Source organism: Rhea americana, unplaced genomic scaffold (genome assembly GCF_003343005.1).
Source record: "Rhea americana isolate MKP2758 unplaced genomic scaffold, rheAme1 scaffold_655, whole genome shotgun sequence".
Taxonomy (NCBI): domain Eukaryota; kingdom Metazoa; phylum Chordata; class Aves; order Rheiformes; family Rheidae; genus Rhea; species Rhea americana.
Window position 1 is genome coordinate 32,110 of NW_028186818.1, and position 17,845 is coordinate 49,954.

General features: G+C 52.4%; 1 protein-coding gene across 1 annotated transcript; it reads right to left on the reverse strand.

Moving 5' to 3' along the window:
* Positions 1 to 6: 6 nt before the first annotated feature.
* STARD3 (StAR related lipid transfer domain containing 3) lies at positions 7 to 15,598 on the reverse strand. The gene is made up of 14 exons (XM_085320748.1): positions 15,246 to 15,598; positions 12,182 to 12,259; positions 11,830 to 11,907; positions 11,685 to 11,738; positions 11,465 to 11,582; positions 10,219 to 10,317; positions 9,369 to 9,421; positions 8,449 to 8,541; positions 6,902 to 6,964; positions 5,661 to 5,756; positions 5,059 to 5,138; positions 4,550 to 4,654; positions 3,135 to 3,228; positions 7 to 775 (listed from the first exon to the last, which is right to left on the reverse strand). The coding sequence occupies exons 1-14, from the start codon at positions 15,459 to 15,461 to the stop codon at positions 671 to 673; spliced, it is 1,332 nt and encodes a 443-aa protein (XP_085176874.1). The 5' UTR covers positions 15,462 to 15,598; the 3' UTR covers positions 7 to 670.
* Between the last annotated feature and the right edge of the window lie 2,247 nt (positions 15,599 to 17,845).

The window sequence follows — 17,845 nt, forward strand, 5'->3', positions numbered from 1 at the left end:
AGTCTCTGCTTAAGGCGAACTGCGCTCTGCCTCCGCGGGGAGCCGCTGTGCCCGCGGCACGGTCCTCGGYGCTGCGAGCGCAGCAGCACCCCGCGCCGGGGGATCGGGCGGGCTGGGGGGCTCAGGGAGGGGTATCGGCCCCAGCTGCCCGAAGCACCAGGGACCGCCGCGCTCGCCGCCCGTCCTGCGACCGCAGAGGAACGAGGTGCTGGGCCAGGCCCCGACGAGGGGGGGGGCTGCCCCTGCCTTGGCTGGAGCCCACCCTGGGGGACGCCAGGGCAGCTGTGACGCTGCGGGACCGACTGTGACGGCAGGACGGATGCCACCCCCTCACCTGCTCCTCGGCTCGGCCCCCGGTTCACGGCTCATCGCGAGGGGAAGGGGAGAGGCTGGACGCCGGGGGGGGGGCAGAGCCCGGCACCCCGGGAGGGCAGGGGTTTGGCACGCAGCACAGTGTCAGTGGTTTCCGGGGCCCCGGTTCGGTGGAGCCACAGCAGGAGAGGGAGGCGGGCGCCCGCGGGTGCCGCGGCCTCGGCTCGGTTAGCACGGGGCAGCCGCCGCCGCGGGGTCTCGGCGAGGCTCTCCCCGGCCCGCGCGAGGCCGCTCCCTGGTCTCCGGCCGCCGCAGACGTAGGGCAGAGGAATGTCCGGCCAGGGCAGCTCCCCGCTGCTCACGGTTTGCTCGAGAGCTCGCCGACGCGCTGGCGGAGGTGGAAGGCGAACTCGAACATGGTGGCCGCCAGGCTCTGGTGGATAAGGTAACGGGGAAGGCGACCCTGCGGAGAGGCACAGAGACGTAGCAGACCGAGGCAGCGCTCGTCACACCGCAGCGCAGAGGCGTCACCCCCGCAGCAGCGGCYGGGGGCGGTGGGTGCGCGCAGCCCCCCTCAATTACACGCCAGAGCTGCTGAAGCTTGCCGCAAGCGTACTAACGCCTTCACCTCCAACGGGGGTTTCCCGAACGCAGCTGCACCGAGGCCCACGCACGAAACCACGCGCGAGCCCGGCCTCTGCCCCGGGCAGCCTGCCCAGGGCTGCTCGGCTTTCACTCCCAGAGTCGGGCCCTCCGCTCCCCAGCCCGCRTTCGGTGCGAACAGCGCAGGGCTGGCCGCCTTCCCGACCCCGCGGTGTCCGCGCGGAGGGGACAGGCCCGGCCGAGGGATGTGAGAGCGCCGTGGCAGGGAGCGGCAGCTTTTGAGGAGCTTCTGCTTGCTCCGGGGGAGTAACTGCAACACGTTTTAATTTCTCTAAAAAACCCTGCACGACTCAACCTGAACCACCTCATCCCGTGCTCTATTACACAAGATGCATAACCCCCCCACACTTCTTCCCTCCGTGGGGGAAGAGCGTGCACGCAGGGCTGGGAGTACGTTCATGGGGTTTGCACAGGGTCCCRCGGCAGAAATAAATTCCCAGGTCACAGCATTTAGCTCAGGCAGGGAGGGCCGGGCTGGCCGGCTGCCCCTGCCCCAGGACACAAGACCAGSAGGCACATGACAAAATCCCTCTTGGACTCAGGGTGGGAGGAGATCGGTCCCTGGCTGCAGCAGAGCAGGGCCCGGGTCCGACCCCAGGGTCTCCCCGGCCCCCTTCWGCAGGGCCCAAGGCAAAGGCCTCTCCCGGAGGGGGCTTTCCTCTGCAATACGCGGGTGGGAGACTGGGAAACTGTTGGTCCAGGGGCCATTTCAGATGTCTCTCTGAAGCAACCCCGGGGTGAAGCTGCAGCACAGACACAAATACACACACGAGCGTAATTCTCGCCTTTCGTTGCAGGAAGGGATGAGCCATGTGCTATAAATATTTCTTCAGGGCCAAAGGAAATAGCAGGACAGCACATAAGAGGGGTCTGGGCACTAGCAGAGCACTTCAGGAAGATGGTGGAAGCAGCTAACAGGCAGGTTATTAATAGCTCGTCTGCTACGGCATTTCTTCCAGCAGCAGAAGGCAGGCAGTGGGCGAGCGCTCTCCGGCCTGGGAAGCGGAGGGAAGGTAGTACCTTTCCGAGCCCCACCTAGCACAACCAAAGGGGCTCCCTATCCCTCTGAACCAGCTGGTTAGTGGAGGGGCAGAAGAGGCATCGGAGCCAGATCCACGAAGGAAGACCACCTCCGCTGCGAAGCCCCGCGCCAAGCAGCACAAGGGGCAGCGAGGCCGAGGTGCGGCTGCTCTCTGCTCTTCCCGTACTTCCAGTTCCCAGCCAAGGGGCTGCCAAGGCAAGAGCTTTTGCAAATCCTTTTCAAACCATTTTACAAGCAACGCAGTAGCTTGATCTCCTTGTGGGAGGGGAGGGACGTGGGAGGGGAGGGGGCCGCGCAGCTTTGCAGGCAGAGCTGATGAATGGAGCCTTTGTGCTCGCTGCTGCAGCACGGTTTCCACGTCAACCTCGGCGCAATTCAGCGGAGGAAGAAAACAGGCCAGCTCTACCCAGCACCTCTACCCCAATCCGATCCGCCTGACCCCGGCTCCCGTCGTACACTGCCTTGTCCAGGCCACCAGCAAGGACTCAACATGCAGCTCCACAAATAACTCCGGATCTGGGTCATCTTATACAGCCAAAGCGCCTTTCCCTGCAAGCGGGCACCAGCCCCGCGCGCTCCACGGGTGGCTGTGTTTGTACTGAGGTACAGGGCGAGTAGCAGGGCGTGCAAGGGCGAGTGAATCATCCCTTCAGCAGGTTCCTAGGAGCAGCAAACAGCCAGCCAACCTCACATGCCCAACTATTTTTGGTCCCCAGAGAGGATAAAAATCGCCTCTCCCCTAGCCCTGTACACAGAGATGTGAAACCCATAACCAAGATCTCTGCCAGGTAAGGAACAGTTTCCAGACCTCAAACTGCRGTAACTCCATGGGGAATGAGGATGATTTTCAGATACTGCTTAACATCTACCAGCAAAACTCTAGTCCCTTTAGGGCTGCTTTTGATAATGACCGTGACTAATCGCTGGCTGCTTTCGGAAGTGGCCAACAGGATTGCAGCCCCTGTACTGTCCACCCAGGGGTACAGAGCAGGTCCTCAGCACGCGTCCTATGCTACGTGGGGGACTTCAGAGCATGCTGATTAACTCTGCCTGTGCTGCAAGCAGCTCTGCTACGGGGAGGACACAGCCACAGCGCTCAGCAAGGAAGTCAATTTACCTTCAGGTCCGTGTTGAGAATCCAGATGAAGGTGCAGACCCTGGGGTTGCTTGGACACTTCAGCACGATGAATCCTCCAGGCCCATTCTCACCCCTACGGAGAAACAGCAGCACAAAGTCTGACTAGGGGCTGGCAGGCTGGCTGAAAAGCGATTCTCTAACACTTTGGGGTGCATCGCATCGATCCCGCAGTAGCTCTTGTAACAGCCGTCCCCGCTGCCTGGCAGCGAGGGCTGGAGCCCAGCAGGGTAAGAACAGATGTGCAGAGTGCCCAGGAAGGTATCTGGTTTGGCTGCAGACACACGAGCAAACATGGCAAGGCAGGTTTCCCACAGGTGCCTTGGCAATGGAGGTGCCAGGGCTGCCGCAGGGCACGAAGCGGCCTCTGCCTCCGAATTGTGCCAGTCCAGCCAACACCAGCTCCTCACTAAGGGGGGGGCTTCCAAGGCCCAGCCTGGTAGAAGGTCGCAGGAATGCCGAGCGCCCAAGGAAAGCTTTKGCAGTCAGGACTGGCTCAGCACAGAAAGCCTTGTCCTCACATCCCCCAGATTCTTACTGGCACCATCTGATGTGTTTCAGAGACAAAAGCTCTGCTCACACACACAGCCCAAATACAGATTTCCCTTCCCTGTTCAGGAACACAAACTATTTTTGCTGCATACATTTGTAAAAAGATTTTCTAGACCCTGAAGTCCCCAGCTCCTAAATAGACTGAGGCAGCTATAACGGCTCTGAGTTAAAATGTCAATTACTTTAACCAGATTATTAGGAAAAACAAAGTCAGTGAGAGAAGTGGCACAGCTGAGCCCCAGGCACCGGAGCAGACAGTAACAAGGAGTCCTTGTTTGATGAGAATCTAACCCCGCCAGATCCATCAGAGATCCACCATCGACTGATTGTCCCTTTGGAAGGGGAGAGGCCAAAGACCTGACAATACTTTYGGTCAGTCCATCTTAAAGTTGCTTGTTTCACCCATGGGACCATCTCTCCATGTCCTCAGCCTTTAAAATCAGTAAGTGACTGGCTTACGAGAAGCAAAAGGCATTTGAGAGGCTCAGAGAAAGACAGAGTCAGCTGTTTACTGCCCCTCAGAAATGGCAACCGTCCCTGTTTGGGAATTAACTGTTACATAAACAGGATGCGGATTCGGTTAGGGTTTGTGCTGTTATTGGTTGGCACCTCCACTCCCCTGAGCAGAGAGCTGGGAAACGCCCGAGCAACACTTAACAGCACAGAGAGTTTCTCTAACAAAGGAAGAAGAACAAGAGAAGCAAGGTTTAGTTCCACAAATAGATCAGCTTCCTCCAAACCGTGCCAGAAAGGCAGCAGGGTTTTCATTTAAGTGGCTCTTTGCCCTAAACTTAAGCAAAGTGTGTGTGTCAAATACCAGCTGAAAAATAGAATCTACCTCTTACCTGACATATTTGGAGAGTGGAGGCTTCAGGCTGTGCGTGGTCGATATCCCTGAGGAAATGTACCTGTCTCTTCTTCTCTCGATACGACGCACGTTCACGAAGTCCCTAAGCAAAGGAAGAACACTGACAGCTTTAAAATGTGCAGAGGACTTTGATGGAGCAGATCAGACACTCCGGACTGCCGGGAAAGGCTGTAGCCTTTGTATGTCAGCACATGGACAAAACGGAGCRTAGCACCGCTGTCAGGGAGACGGACTAACTGACCCTGACGGATCCTGAGTTCCAAGACTCCTGCCAGAAACCTCTGGAGGTCACGCTGGGGGCTCACTGCCTCCGGGAGCGTTACCCACACCACTAGCCCGCCCTGCCTCTTTGATACTGGGACAGCCCACAGAGCAAACAGTGGCACTGCTGGGGCAGAGCGTTCCCACGACAGTCTGATGCTTCTCTCCATATTTTAGGATGATACTCAGGGACTCACTACAAAATAGACAGTGGAACAAACTGACCTGGGAGAAACAACGCCGCCTGCGGCCCCAGCTGCTACGTCGTACGAAACGATCGTATTGTCTTCAACCCGCTGCAGGATCTGAAAGAGATTTCCTCAGACTGCTATACCTGCAGCTCAGCATGGAGATAAAGCCCCTCCCTTAAAACAGCACCAGGGCTCAAAGCAGCCAGAGCATCTTTAATAGCTGATCTGAGGCTCCGGGGCTGGAGGGAGAGCTCTCCTCGAGCACACACATGGGTTTGTCTCCCGGCCCGGCGCTGGCCCCTCTGAGGAGGGCACAGGCGCTGCCTTCGGATCCTTGCCACACCAACAGCACACAACGCCCAAACTGTACTGAGCAAAAGCAGGCTTGGCTCAGCCGCTGGCCCATCTCCCTGCCCACCTCAYGGGCTTTTGGATGGGCACATCCACGCAGCTGGCTACCGTAGAGCATTCGGATCGTACGGATGAATGGCAGAGATTTAACGCCTCAGTGATTCAGATCCAGCTAAGCTCCAGTAGGGCCTGGGCACCACTGACAGCCGGTGTTGGACCTGGAAGCTCCAACTCTCCGCTTCAAGGAGCTCCTGTGATTAAGCCATCTTTGTCCAGCACGCTCACCTGGCAAGCTGCCACTGTTCTGTTCCACAGGATCATCTTCTCAGGCTGGAGAATAACCTCCTGGTAAACTGTTTCAGCAGAGCACTGCAGGAAAGCCTGAGGACAGAGCCAGAGCAGTTAACTAGTCCCCTGCTCCCCTTTGGTAAGATTATTATTAAGGAGCGCAGGACAGATCACAAAGAACAACTGGGATGAAAGAGGTGGGGAGCAGCGAGGCTGGCCCGGCTCGAGCGCATGCAAAGCCAAGGTTGCTTCCTCAGCACATCTTTACCCTGAGCTCAGCTGCCCCACTGCCACAGCGGCCTCGTTCCCAAGAGCTGAGAGGGCAAAYGGGGAGTCAGAAAAGACAGACTGGACCTCAGGTTTAGGCAACCGCTAAATTGCTGCCTGCTGTGATCTGTGCAGTGTGCTGGGTGGAAGGGTTGTTACACCAGGTATAAGAAGGAGTAAGCATCAGGCTGCAACGTGCCGAGTCAGACAGACCTTGGGGCTGACCCAGGCTGGCTGTTCTTCCACCCTCATCCCAGTTTATCAGCAGTTCTGGTGTGTGCGCAATTGGTCTGGCAAGCGGTTGAAAAGCTACTCTGAGCTTCAGCATAAGCAACATTCATTCCTCCACATCCCCGTGGGACAGAGGATCTTCAGAGGCAAATGGTTAATGCAGTAAAGTGGGACCATCCAGCTTTTCCTCTCGAATACAGAGCTGCTCCATCGGCAGCTCCTGCCAGCAAGGCAACATATGCACTGGAACAAAGAAAAGCCACCGCAGCACCAATGCTTCATTAAAGCATGGTTTACAGCCAAGCCACTCCAGCGAGAGGGCACAGAGCGAGGCACTTCCGAGAAGCTCTTCTCAATGCCAGGCAGCAGCAGACGCACTCTCAGCCCTGGTCTTGCTGGCAATTAGTTGCAATTAGCCTCCTTGGTCAGATTAGTCCTAGATGCTGGGGTTGGAAGCGAGTCTTGCAATCACCTGCTCCCACTTCTACCAGCAGAGACAGGGGCCCAGCATATTTGCYGGGGAGGTTGTCCGCCAGCCAAAGGGTTTTCCTGGAGAGATTCCCTAGAGCGTGCAGTGTAGTTCATCTGCCTCAAGTAAACAGAATGTGCTCTGCAGACTGACCTGTCCTGACAGAGCCAGGAGAGCGTGTGAAACCTCAACTGAATTGTGGTTCCAGGCAGAGCAGTCTGTTTTTGCCTGTTACACACAGATTAAAGAATTGATTCAGAAAGGTTCTTACCTTTAAAATAAAGGTCTTGCCATGGAAAGGTATTTCAAAAGTGTAAACAACATCACCAAACTCCTGTGCAAGAAATGAGAGGGTTACTTTTATTCTGGCAAAAGAAAATTAATTGCTCCTCTCCAGGATAAAGTCTGCTAGTCTTCAAACACTGTGCTAYGGCTTCAGGAGCCAGACTGCCTCACATGTCATTCTGAAGGACCATCTTCAGCCCTGAACTGTTCCCAGTTCCCCCATACAAGTCAGCAAKCCCCAGTCCTGGAACTGCACTGAACACATTTCAGACGCACATGCACAAATTTCCATAAACAAAACAACACTGAGAGAGGTAGCAGTGTGATGAGACAGGGAAAGAATCTATCTCAAGCCAGCCTCAAACTCCATTTCAAGGTCAAACTCTCTTTGTAGCAAGCTACCAACATCACCATAAGAGAGAGGGGATAGTTTGCCAGCACTGCTGTTGTTACCTACATCTGAGAGAGGACTCCCTGGAGGGGTTAGGGATGGACAGATGATAACCTTTCATCATTAGCCCTGTGTTAAACTCTGATTAGTCTATTTAAATCCATCCCCCTTTGGATAAAGAAAACAATCTGCCCAGCTAGTTTGGCATCAAACAATGGATCACTTGACAGGGGAATTTTAAACACCAGATGAGACTGCAGTTTGCAGGACTCTCACCTCAATCATGCTGTGGGCCCCCAAGCAGAAAGCAAAATTGGTTCTAGGGGGCAGAGAGACTGCCCCTTTCTCCACCCTTCAGAGAGAGAAAGGAGCTCTAGACACTCCCCTACCCCCTGAAAACTCTACTGCAGCTCAGGGAACGGGCAGTGGAATGAGGAGAGAGGCAGTGCAGTGCCTGCTTTGCTTTGTGCACCTCTATGCCTTCTGAAGAAAGAGGTGCCWCCTGCAAAATGACAGTTGGAGGCTGCAATGCAGGGTGATGTCCCCATTCACACTCCACCACCCACAAGGTCCCTTTCCTGAGAAAGGGGACATATGAGCAGCTTTCTGGGATGGGACRGGAGGAACAGCCTGTGCCCTGCACACTCTGGCTCCCATGTGGACCAAAACAGACCGAAAAGGCCAGACTCCAACTTGGCCGGAGTCTCCCCAGACCTGAGCACGCTCAAAAGCTTCTTGCTGTGGAGGACGGACAAAAGCTGCAGCAGTGGGGCTCTCCCGCGCTGCTGCCCTGGCCAGCGTGCCTCCACTCCTCCCCACGCCATCAAGTGCAGCTCCCCATCCTAACAGCTACCCAAGGTGAGCTGTCCACCCTGCCCACCTGCTGCCTAGAGGGAGGAGTGATGGGCTCTCTCCTGTCAAACAGGAAGGTAATTAAATGTCTAATTAAATAAGAGGGGATTTTACATTTAACTGAACTGGAATAGATTCCTAATTCAATCAGGTAATTGTAACGCTTGTTAATTTTTCATGTCGCAAGGAGGTTTCAAAAGCCTCATTCGTCCTCCAGTTTTTGCTAAGCCATCCGTGCTTTCTGCAGGCAGTGCTGCCGGTGAGGTGAGGTGGGGTGGGGGCACACTTGCATTGTTTTTCTCAAACTTCCAGTTCTCTTCCTGGGCTAGGATTTGGTCCACAACTTCCATTGCTTCTTTGCCTTGTCGGACATATTCCTTCTCCTAGGAGAGAAAGGAGCATTTCACTAGCTGGATTCGCTGTAAGCCTGAAGTGTGCAAGACTTGCTCTCCCGCCCAGGGCTGGCAGAGGAAAAAGGGATAACTCCCACCACCATGCTGCAGAAATCTCTTAATTCAGGTCACAGAGGCCTCATTTTGGAGCTTGAAGTCATGCTCCCCGCCCTGGCTTGTATCCACACACCAGCTGTGTCTACCAGTGTGTCTACTGCCTTCGTGTAAGGGTTTCCAGCAGGAAAAGGGCTATGATATGTGCTGAGCTTCTTTCTGTTGAAGCGTCAGATCTGGAGCTGTACAGCAACAGAACCACTTGGAAAACAGCACAAAGAAGCCTGAGYCCAGCCAGACCTCAGAGCGATGAAAGACTGCCTCGCTTGCTAGAATTCGGCTAGGATGATTGAGACGATACCCCTTTAGGTACGCGACCACATAACCAGGAACTGAAGAGGGAAGGGGAGGAAGAAGACAGGCAGGAGATAGAGCCAGAATCGCATCTCTGTGGGATGCTGCAGAGGAGGGCCCAAGACCCTGAAGAAGTAGATTAAGGCCCCCAAATGGCCTCCTCCTGCTGCAGCCACAACTAGCCATTGGTCCCAGGATGTAGAGAACAGCCYGGTGCTGAGGGCCAAGGCAGAGCACATCAGCCAGGTTCCCTCAGGACAAAAGGTTGTGAAACAAGGGACACAGACTTCTGTCCCTTTGCAGATACAACACCCCAATGGGGCCACAGGATTGTCAGGTACCCTCACAGCCCACAGCCCTGGATCAGCCAGATGGGACAGGGATAGGCAGCATCTGCCTGTGCTGTTTACCTGTGCTGTCAACGCTTTCCTTCCTGCGCCCTCCTCATCCGACTCGTCCGATCCTAGGGGAAGCACACAATTAATGGAGGGAGCTGAGGATCCTGCTTGTCCAGTCTTTCTTTGACCTTCTCGTGGGGGACGGACAACATCAGATCCCTGCACCTTATCTGATGGGAAGACTGTCAGCAGGGGTGACTCCAACTCATCCAAAGGCCTGACACCCCAAACGCTGCCCCACACACCTCTGCTCCACAGCAGGCTGACACCCACTGCTCTGCTCCCCAGCTGGGGACAAACTGCGCATCAGCTACTCCAAGACAACTGCTCCAGCTGATGTCTCCCCACTCTTGAGTTGGGGAGATCTCTGGAGCATGCAGGAGGCAGTATTACAGGGCAGTGGCACACTGCCAACTCTTATCCTTACTTGCTTGTGGTGACTTGTCCCTGTGCCCTCCTCCGAGGGCAACATTTTTCAAGAACTTTAGCCACAACTAAGCGGTTTTAATCTTAAAACCACAAAATGCTCCAGTTTTCCCACTTGGCTGAAGCTGGGCACGTAGAGCTAAGTTTGACTCCACTCTGCAGATGGCACAGAAGTGGTGAGACAGCACGGTCTTGCCTCCTCTGCCCAGGCACACACGCCATACAAGGAGCAGGGAGCTTGTTTTGCAGTGTCAGTTCTTGGAGGCTCTGCCACCCGCTGCTGCCAAGGGCTCRGCTAACGAGATAGAGCTCAGAGAGGAGGCAATAACAGGGGTGAGGAGACCCTGCAGGAAGGTTGTAAGGGGAACAAGCTCGGCAGACAACTCAGCCCAGCTCTCAGAAAGGTTATGGCAGAAGGGAAACAAAAACTCGTTACCTGCGAAGGACTCTGGTGGGGAGTAAAACTGCCCATCCGAAAGGGCTCCAGGGTAGAGCAGGGGGCCTCGAGCTGCTGCAGCCTGGGCTGCCAGGTACCCTGGGAACCAAAGCACGAGAGTTTCACATACRCAATGTCCAACACCTCAACACCACGAGGTCCTGCGGTCTCTGTCCTTCTCTCCACCAAATCCATGCCAATCTAACCACCCTCACAGCCACTTTCTTCCAGACACAGCTGGTCTTTCCACACTAACACCAGCCAACCCACAAGCTTTTCAGCTCCTATTGCCTCATCTTTTGTTTGAGACATTTTATCTGCATGGAGATCAATGGGCTCTTTTGCCTGTCAAATCCAAAAGCGATTAAGCATCTAATTAAATAAGAGCTTCCCCTGGAAGCAATTTGGAACCTGAGCCTAATCCAATAGAGGCATTAAACACTTGATCATTTTTCATCTTAAAGCCTCCTTGCAAGACCCAAACATCCTCTGGTGTTTTCCACTCAGTCAATGCATTTTTGATCGAGTCTCATTTGACAAATACTTCTTAGTTTATGTGCTATTTCCCAGTTTTCTTTTGTCAGTTAAGACTAGGAGAAAGAAAAACTCCTTTGCCTGTAATAAGCACTTCTGCTTTAAGAATGGGCAGTTGTGTTAGTCCAGGCTGAGCATCGACTCCCCAGAAGGATCTTGGAAGTTACAGGTGCTCAGAAATTCACTGTAATTCATAAAGCATAAGGTCAGAAAGACTCAACCTCCCTTTAGTGTGACCTCAACAATCAAGGACTGTAAAATTTCACCCATCATAACCCATACTGAGCCCCTTTAATATGCTTTTGACTAAAGCACRCCTTTCTTAAAGGTCTCCAACTCAAATCCAAAGACAGATATCAAGARATGGAGAGTCCAACAGTCCTGTTGGCACTTGTCCCAATGTTTCAAAATTCTCCCTGATGCGGAGGTGAGCTCTATTTCCAATATGTCTGGCTTCAGTATTCAGACATTGGGGAATTTGGCATGCTTTTCTCCACTCAATTAAAAGATGCTTTTTATAATCTGGTATTTTCTTCCCCTGAAGGGACTTATATACCATAACAAAATTGAGTCAGGCACTTACCGTCACAGCCAGCATGGAGATCACTTCCCCATAAATGTCATATCTGTCAAGGTGCTGCCAAAGCAGCGGAAACCCCAGGCCTGGTAGTTTAATCTGCCAACTCCTACCAGAGAGGAGCAAAGTACTTACACCGTTCCTCTTCAGCTTCCTGAGTTAGGACTTTAAAATCCAGGAACCAAGTCTCCAGCCAAGCAATGACAAAYGAGACGATAGGAAGTAAATAGCCGAAAGCCCCTTTGGTCAGAAGCTGRGTGGAAGAGAGCAAAAACCACAGGGAGTTTACGCAAAATGGAAAATAACAGCATCAAGTAATCACAAAGCAATCCCCTGTGAGCTCAAGGAAACCAACCTCGGAGAGGATGACCTTCACAATCAGGAAGGCACTGGATACCAATGTAGTGACCTGAAAAATAAAATTACATATCTCAGACCCCTGCAAACTCTAGGCAGAGAGAGARAACTAAAAACAGAACAGCAGAAATTTGCCCTCTTACCGCTATGACCCACCAGTGGCGCAGTTTCAGGATTGCATAGGCCAGCAGCAGCACAAAAAATCGAAAGAAAGCCAAGACCTTTGAAAACAAAAGCCATTGATACTAGTCACTATGCTTGCCCTTGGGCCAGGTGCTGTGTGGACAGAGACATGAGATCTYTCCACCCAGACAGACCAGGTCAACAGTGCAACAGCATGGGCTGTGACCTGCCCAATTTCACTGAGCCTGGCCAGCAGCAAGGCTGCAGGAAGGCCCCAGCTCTCTGGGGCCTGCACTCTCCCTGCACTGCTACTGCTGCACCACTCTTTACTTAAGGGCTATTTCCTCACCTGTGGCAATCTGGGATACTCACAAATATATCAAAGAAAGAAGTCTTAAAACTGTACTCGATGATTTCGTTCTCCAAGTTCTTCTGAATGCCATCCTTGGTCTGAATGGGAGACAGGAAAYGAGAAAATGCCATTGAGTGCAATGATAAGAAACTAATGAAAGGAAAAACCTGACCAAACAGTGTCCAAAGGTTACTCTCAGGTCAGGTTATGCATCAGGCTTATAAATGCCTGCTGCAAGCATGACGTGGGCTCATCTGCAAACACAGAGCCATGGGAGGATACCACAGTCCATTTCACCCTCTGTTTCACACAAAAGAGTAYGAATCAGGAAGCTAGAGCTGCAGCAGCACATAGGTACACTAAACACCTCTACGTGGAGGCTTTCTAACACTGAAAACAACTCCTTTGGCCAGGCACACCCACTGCCACTGGATCTCAACCCTCACAGTCTAAGGCCCTTGATTCCTTGCAGGTCAGTCAGACAACATCTCCCACCTGTGCCCACCACTTTCACAAGTAGTTTCAGGCACCAGAGTGAAGCTATATGGGAAGAAACGCAGAGCAAAAAAAGCCGTAGGAAATAGCTTCTTTAGCAACTTCAGTAATGCAGCCGCTGAGCAAAGCTTCTCCCAGAGCTGGACATTCAAAACATCTCTCCTGCACAGATTCTCAAGAGGTCACTCAACAACACGGTGGAATTTAAGCTGCAATCATCCTCTTTGCACAAGGCACTAAGGGGTCCCCTCACCTTTCTTCCAGGCCAGCTGGCTCCCTACAGCTAGCAGGAACACAGCAGTACTGAATCGCCTCCGGGAAATCTAACAGAGGAAGTCAATCAGCAGGTTTGAAAGTATTGGCAAAGGGGAACAGGGAGCAGAGGAAGACTAGAGACCTGCACACATACACAGAGACTGCAAGGAAATCTAAAAGAGGCAAAATCACATACTGTATGGGAGTGTGGAAAAGGCTCACAGAAGTGCTCTCTTGCATCACCCCTAAAAAACGTGGGGTCTGACAGCCCTGGTACTTTTGACACCATAAATCCTGTTCTCTGGAGCTTGGAACTGCCGTTTATGAGGAAGTGGATGGCTCAGGTAACTGGAACAAATGTTTCACCTTTAGGCTATTGGTTTGAACACAGCCCAGCTGGCATGGAAGCTGGTATATGCTGACAGCTGTTTGATGATCTGTGAGAAACAAGTTGGTGGATCTCAGGCCAGTTCTTGGCAGCCTGGTGTCCTGGCACCCTCTTGTCAGACAGTCCAAGGACAGAAGAGGCAGCCATCAGGAARTGGTCCCTCTAGGTCAGGGCTGGTGCTTAACATTCAGGGAGAGGGGGGCAAAGCAGTTCTGCACTATTGCTTTATCTGATCTGTGGCAACAGGACTCAAGCCAGCCAGCTTTGCTGAGCTGCCACTGAAAAGGTCTTCCCAATATGAGATGTTACCTGAGGAATGAGCACAACGAGGGCTTTGGATTAAAATTTCTGGGCTGCATTTCAGTTTAAACAAATGTCATTACCTTGAATGAGCAAGAACTGTCTGAGGCATCTCTATCTCTGAGAGGAGCAAGCTCACAGAATTATAGTTTGCAGGCAGCAGGCATTTAACAAGGGCTGATTTGCTCAGCTTATCTTGCAGCAAAGGGAGCCATTAGATAAAAAAAAAAAAGCATTAGTCACGACATAAACTTGTTGCTCTTCTTAACTAGGCAAATAAGCTGTCCTAAAAGCCTTAAATATGCAACATCTCTGCTTAAGGCCCAAATATCACTCGTTAGTCACTTATTAATGGTTACCTGCAAGACCTACGCTCAAAATTACCCTGGTGACCAAGCTACTACATTATTTCTCTAGGGCTGGCTTTTCTGATTTGTAGACAAGTACCCTGCCAGAGAACAACAGAGACAAGAGCATGAGGCTGGGGTCCAAGCTGGGTGCGCACGACACCATCGGCATCRCTGGAATGCTGGCTGAGAGCTGCTTTTTCCTAGCTGCAAAGGGGGTGGGGGTCTCTTCAAACTCTCGACGCTTTGCTGCTGTTTGCAATGGGCAAGGCAAGCAAACTGCTAGCTGAGACAATCTATTAAGTGCAGACACTGCATGAGATAAACAGGATAGAGATAAGAGCCGCTAAAGCGAGCACAGGATCCAGTTCTGATAAATAAAGGCCAGACACCAGGAAGGCTGCATGCAGAAGCGGTGGGGTCTATCTGTTCATCTTGCCTTTCTGCTCAGGTTTTTTCATTGTAGGACATGCAGTACCTGCAGCCTGAAGCCCGTCATCAACACAGCTGGAACTAGCCAGGACCGGATCAGGAAAAAAAACCCCAAATAAACAAAAAATCCCYCCCGCCCCCACACACAAACAGCCTGGGGAGTAACCTGATGGGATAGAAGTGAATAAAGTGGACTTCCCTGTTCACTGCAAGAGTTCACACACTGAGCAAATGCAGCACCCCAGCACAGGTGTGACAGCAGCATCAGAGAGGACCAAAACCACTTCGGGTTGTCCTTTGCTAGTCCACCCTGACAGCTGAGCTGCATCACCGGTTTTCAGAAGCTGAGATTAGTAACAGTATGTTGGGACCGAAACTCAAATTCATTTTTGGTTTTGGCCAGCAGCTGGGTGGCTGAGAGGAAGGTCTATCTATGCATCCCACCTCACTCCACCAATTCTCTGAGAGCAAGAAACTCCAGCAAAGCTGGCAGCTGCTTGGCAAATGCAGAAGGAAGCTTCACTTAAGGCCAGGGGAGCAGGAGAGAAATTTTGCCAACTGCTCAACATAAGGATTCCACTGGCCATAGATCTTGTTACACTATTGACATAAAACGTTACATGTAATGTTGTTAATGACTCTGGACAGCCACAACACAGCCTGGTTGCAGGAAATGAGCCGGACTTCAGTTCATACTAACTGTGCACTGTTTTCTCAGCTGGTGCAAATCAGCAGAGCATTAAGAAGAACACACAACGACTGGGCCCAGGACTTCTAAAACAGAGCCATTAGTGCAGACAGACTTGAATTCAAAAAGCGTAATGTTAAGAAGGGAAAGACACCATGCATTTGCTTCCCCTGACTTACATTCAGTTCAATTATCCACAGCAGAGAGATGAAGAGCAGATCAAAGGTGACGAAGAGGCAGAAGGTCCTCCTTACGTCTGAGATGGCTTTCCTCTTCTCTGGAGAGAAATAACAATATGGAGAAAAGCCTTGGCTCTGCGAAAATGAAGTGCTGATGGATGCTATGGCTGGGAGGCTTCGTTCCAAGTTGTGCTGCAAGTCTGTCGGCTTGCTCATCCTTGGCCCAAGCAACTTGGGTCCTACATCAATTGGGGCAACATCTGTGAGCTGATCAGTGCATCACCTGTGAGGAGACATGAAGGGGACCCTCAGACATCAAAATTAGCAGAGACAAATCCTTACGTCTCACTTGACTGAAACACCCAACCCCAACTGACCACTACTCTTGTCAGCTAGAAGCATGTAAGTGCAAAAAGGAAGCAGGCACTCAGTATCCATTCTCCTCCTCTCGCCTTTGAGGGCAAATATTCCTATTACCAAATCAGTCAAATCCTGTCTATTCTAAATAAACGCTGGGGGAAATGGCTAACACTGTCCCTTAGGTTACCAGAGAACCTCCTCTCAGAAGTAAACGCATCTAGGGCTCTCCCTCCTGCCCCATCTTCCTCCTGTACACCATGTTCGTCAGCACAGGCACAGACTYCCTTCCCTCACGCTTGCTGCAGGCAAAGAACGGGCCACAAAAGGCTCAGAGGTGCAGGAGGGTCCATGAAGTTGCTAGAAAGTGTCATTTCAATCCAAAGTCAGTCACCCAGAACATGCTCTCAGCATGGAAAGCCAAGCTGGCAGCTACAGCCAGCGGTCAAAGCAGCAGATGGCAAACCCCACGGAGATGCCATGGCAGCAGGGAAARGGGCCTCAGGGTGTTTTTGCAGAGGTCCAAGCATCAAAACGGAGCTGTTCTTGGGATCGCTGGAGCCTTTGGCACTTCCCCTCCCTGCAACAGCCTCATCTATAGGGATGGATGCGAACTTCACAGGGGCTCGACACTTTGCACCATGCAAGCATCATTCAAACCACAAAATACCAGGATCTGATCATCCTGTGCTGTGGAGCAACCTCTTCTCCACCCACGCAGCCGAGAGCAGAGTCTGCTCCCTTCACCGACAGGGAGAGGGTTTTTACACCCTCTCTGAGCTGCCCAGCTCCAGCCAAATGCCAAGTGGTGCAACGGGAAAGCAGAAAGGGAAACTGCTGCTTTTTGTCACAGCCACTGTGGGCTGGCAGTACCGGGAATTTGGGCAACCACGTGAGCAGGTCGAGTGTGAACGAGGTGTTAAGGTCTGAAGCCTGTTTTCAAGCAGCCTTGCCAGTCATTGTATTAAAATTTTCCCCTCCGTCAGCAACACACACAGAGGCAACTCTGCTAATGAACCGTGCAACCAGGCACACACACGAGACGAACAAGGAAGGAGGATGCCAGAACAGGTCAAACCAGGGATTTGTCGGTCCCAGGCTTTGCCATATCCGATTGACCCACARCAAATGCATAATTATGAACATACTCTTTCCAAAATACTCATGCTCAAGGACATACTGCTTTCAAGGAGCTGGACTCATTGCTGTATTAACCACTGCCACTGTCCCAGCAATTCTGCTTCCTCCAGGATCTGAGTGAGATTAGGTTTGTCTAAGGCAAATCTCACTTGAAACCCGGAGGCTGCAGCCAAGCCCCGTCTTGAGGAAAAAAAGCCCCGAGACTGCAGCCAGACCTGCAGGAAGGGGGAGCCCACAGGGCCAGGGGAGGCCAGAGATGCTGCCGAGTCCTTTCCAGCTCTGAGCAATTGCAAGAACTGGCCCTGACCGCAGCTCRATCCGTAACCACAATTTTGTGTCCCTGCGTAAGCGGCTCTGCATGCCAGTCCCTGGGGAGCGCCGGGGCTGGAAAGGGAACAAAGCTGGACTCCTGTCAAATCACTGCTACTCTTTCTCGGAGGCACTTCGGAAGGAGCTGGAAGACATGTCACTTTGGATAAGCAGCAACGACCACGGCCCTTCGCTGCTCTGCGCGAGCGGCCCGTCTCAAACTGAGAAAAGTTGAAGACATCTGTGAGCACTGAATAATGCATCACCTCACGCACACGCTGCCTCCTTCTCTCCGGCACAGTGTCACCGCGTTCTTCACTCAAACACCACTTTGCACTTACACAGCCCCCCACAACTTCAGAGYGCTTTAAAATCACCCTGCAAGACTGCCCGGCCCCATTCCCCAGACAGCTGCTGAAACGGCACTAACGCTGCTCCGCGGCGGCAGGGATACGGGGTGGGAAGCAGCCAGCCGGGGTGCTCAGTGCGAGCACTTACGAAGTGCACAGCTCCCATGGCACAGCTAAAACAATCGGTCATTAAAATCCAAATTTCCGGATGAAATTTAATGGTGTTTCAGTAGCGTGCCTGTCCTGGAACAAACATGTTGATAAGCAACTTCTGGGAAAGAACTAGTGAGACGGATTTTGCCTTCAGAGTAGTAAGAGAGAGGTACAGTGGGACAGAGTGGGGATTTTGCAGAAACATTTTAAGCCTAGGTGGAAAGAGATATGGAGAGATTGGATTGCTTCATRCCTTGGGAGCTACCTGGATGTTAGTTCTGAAACACGAAA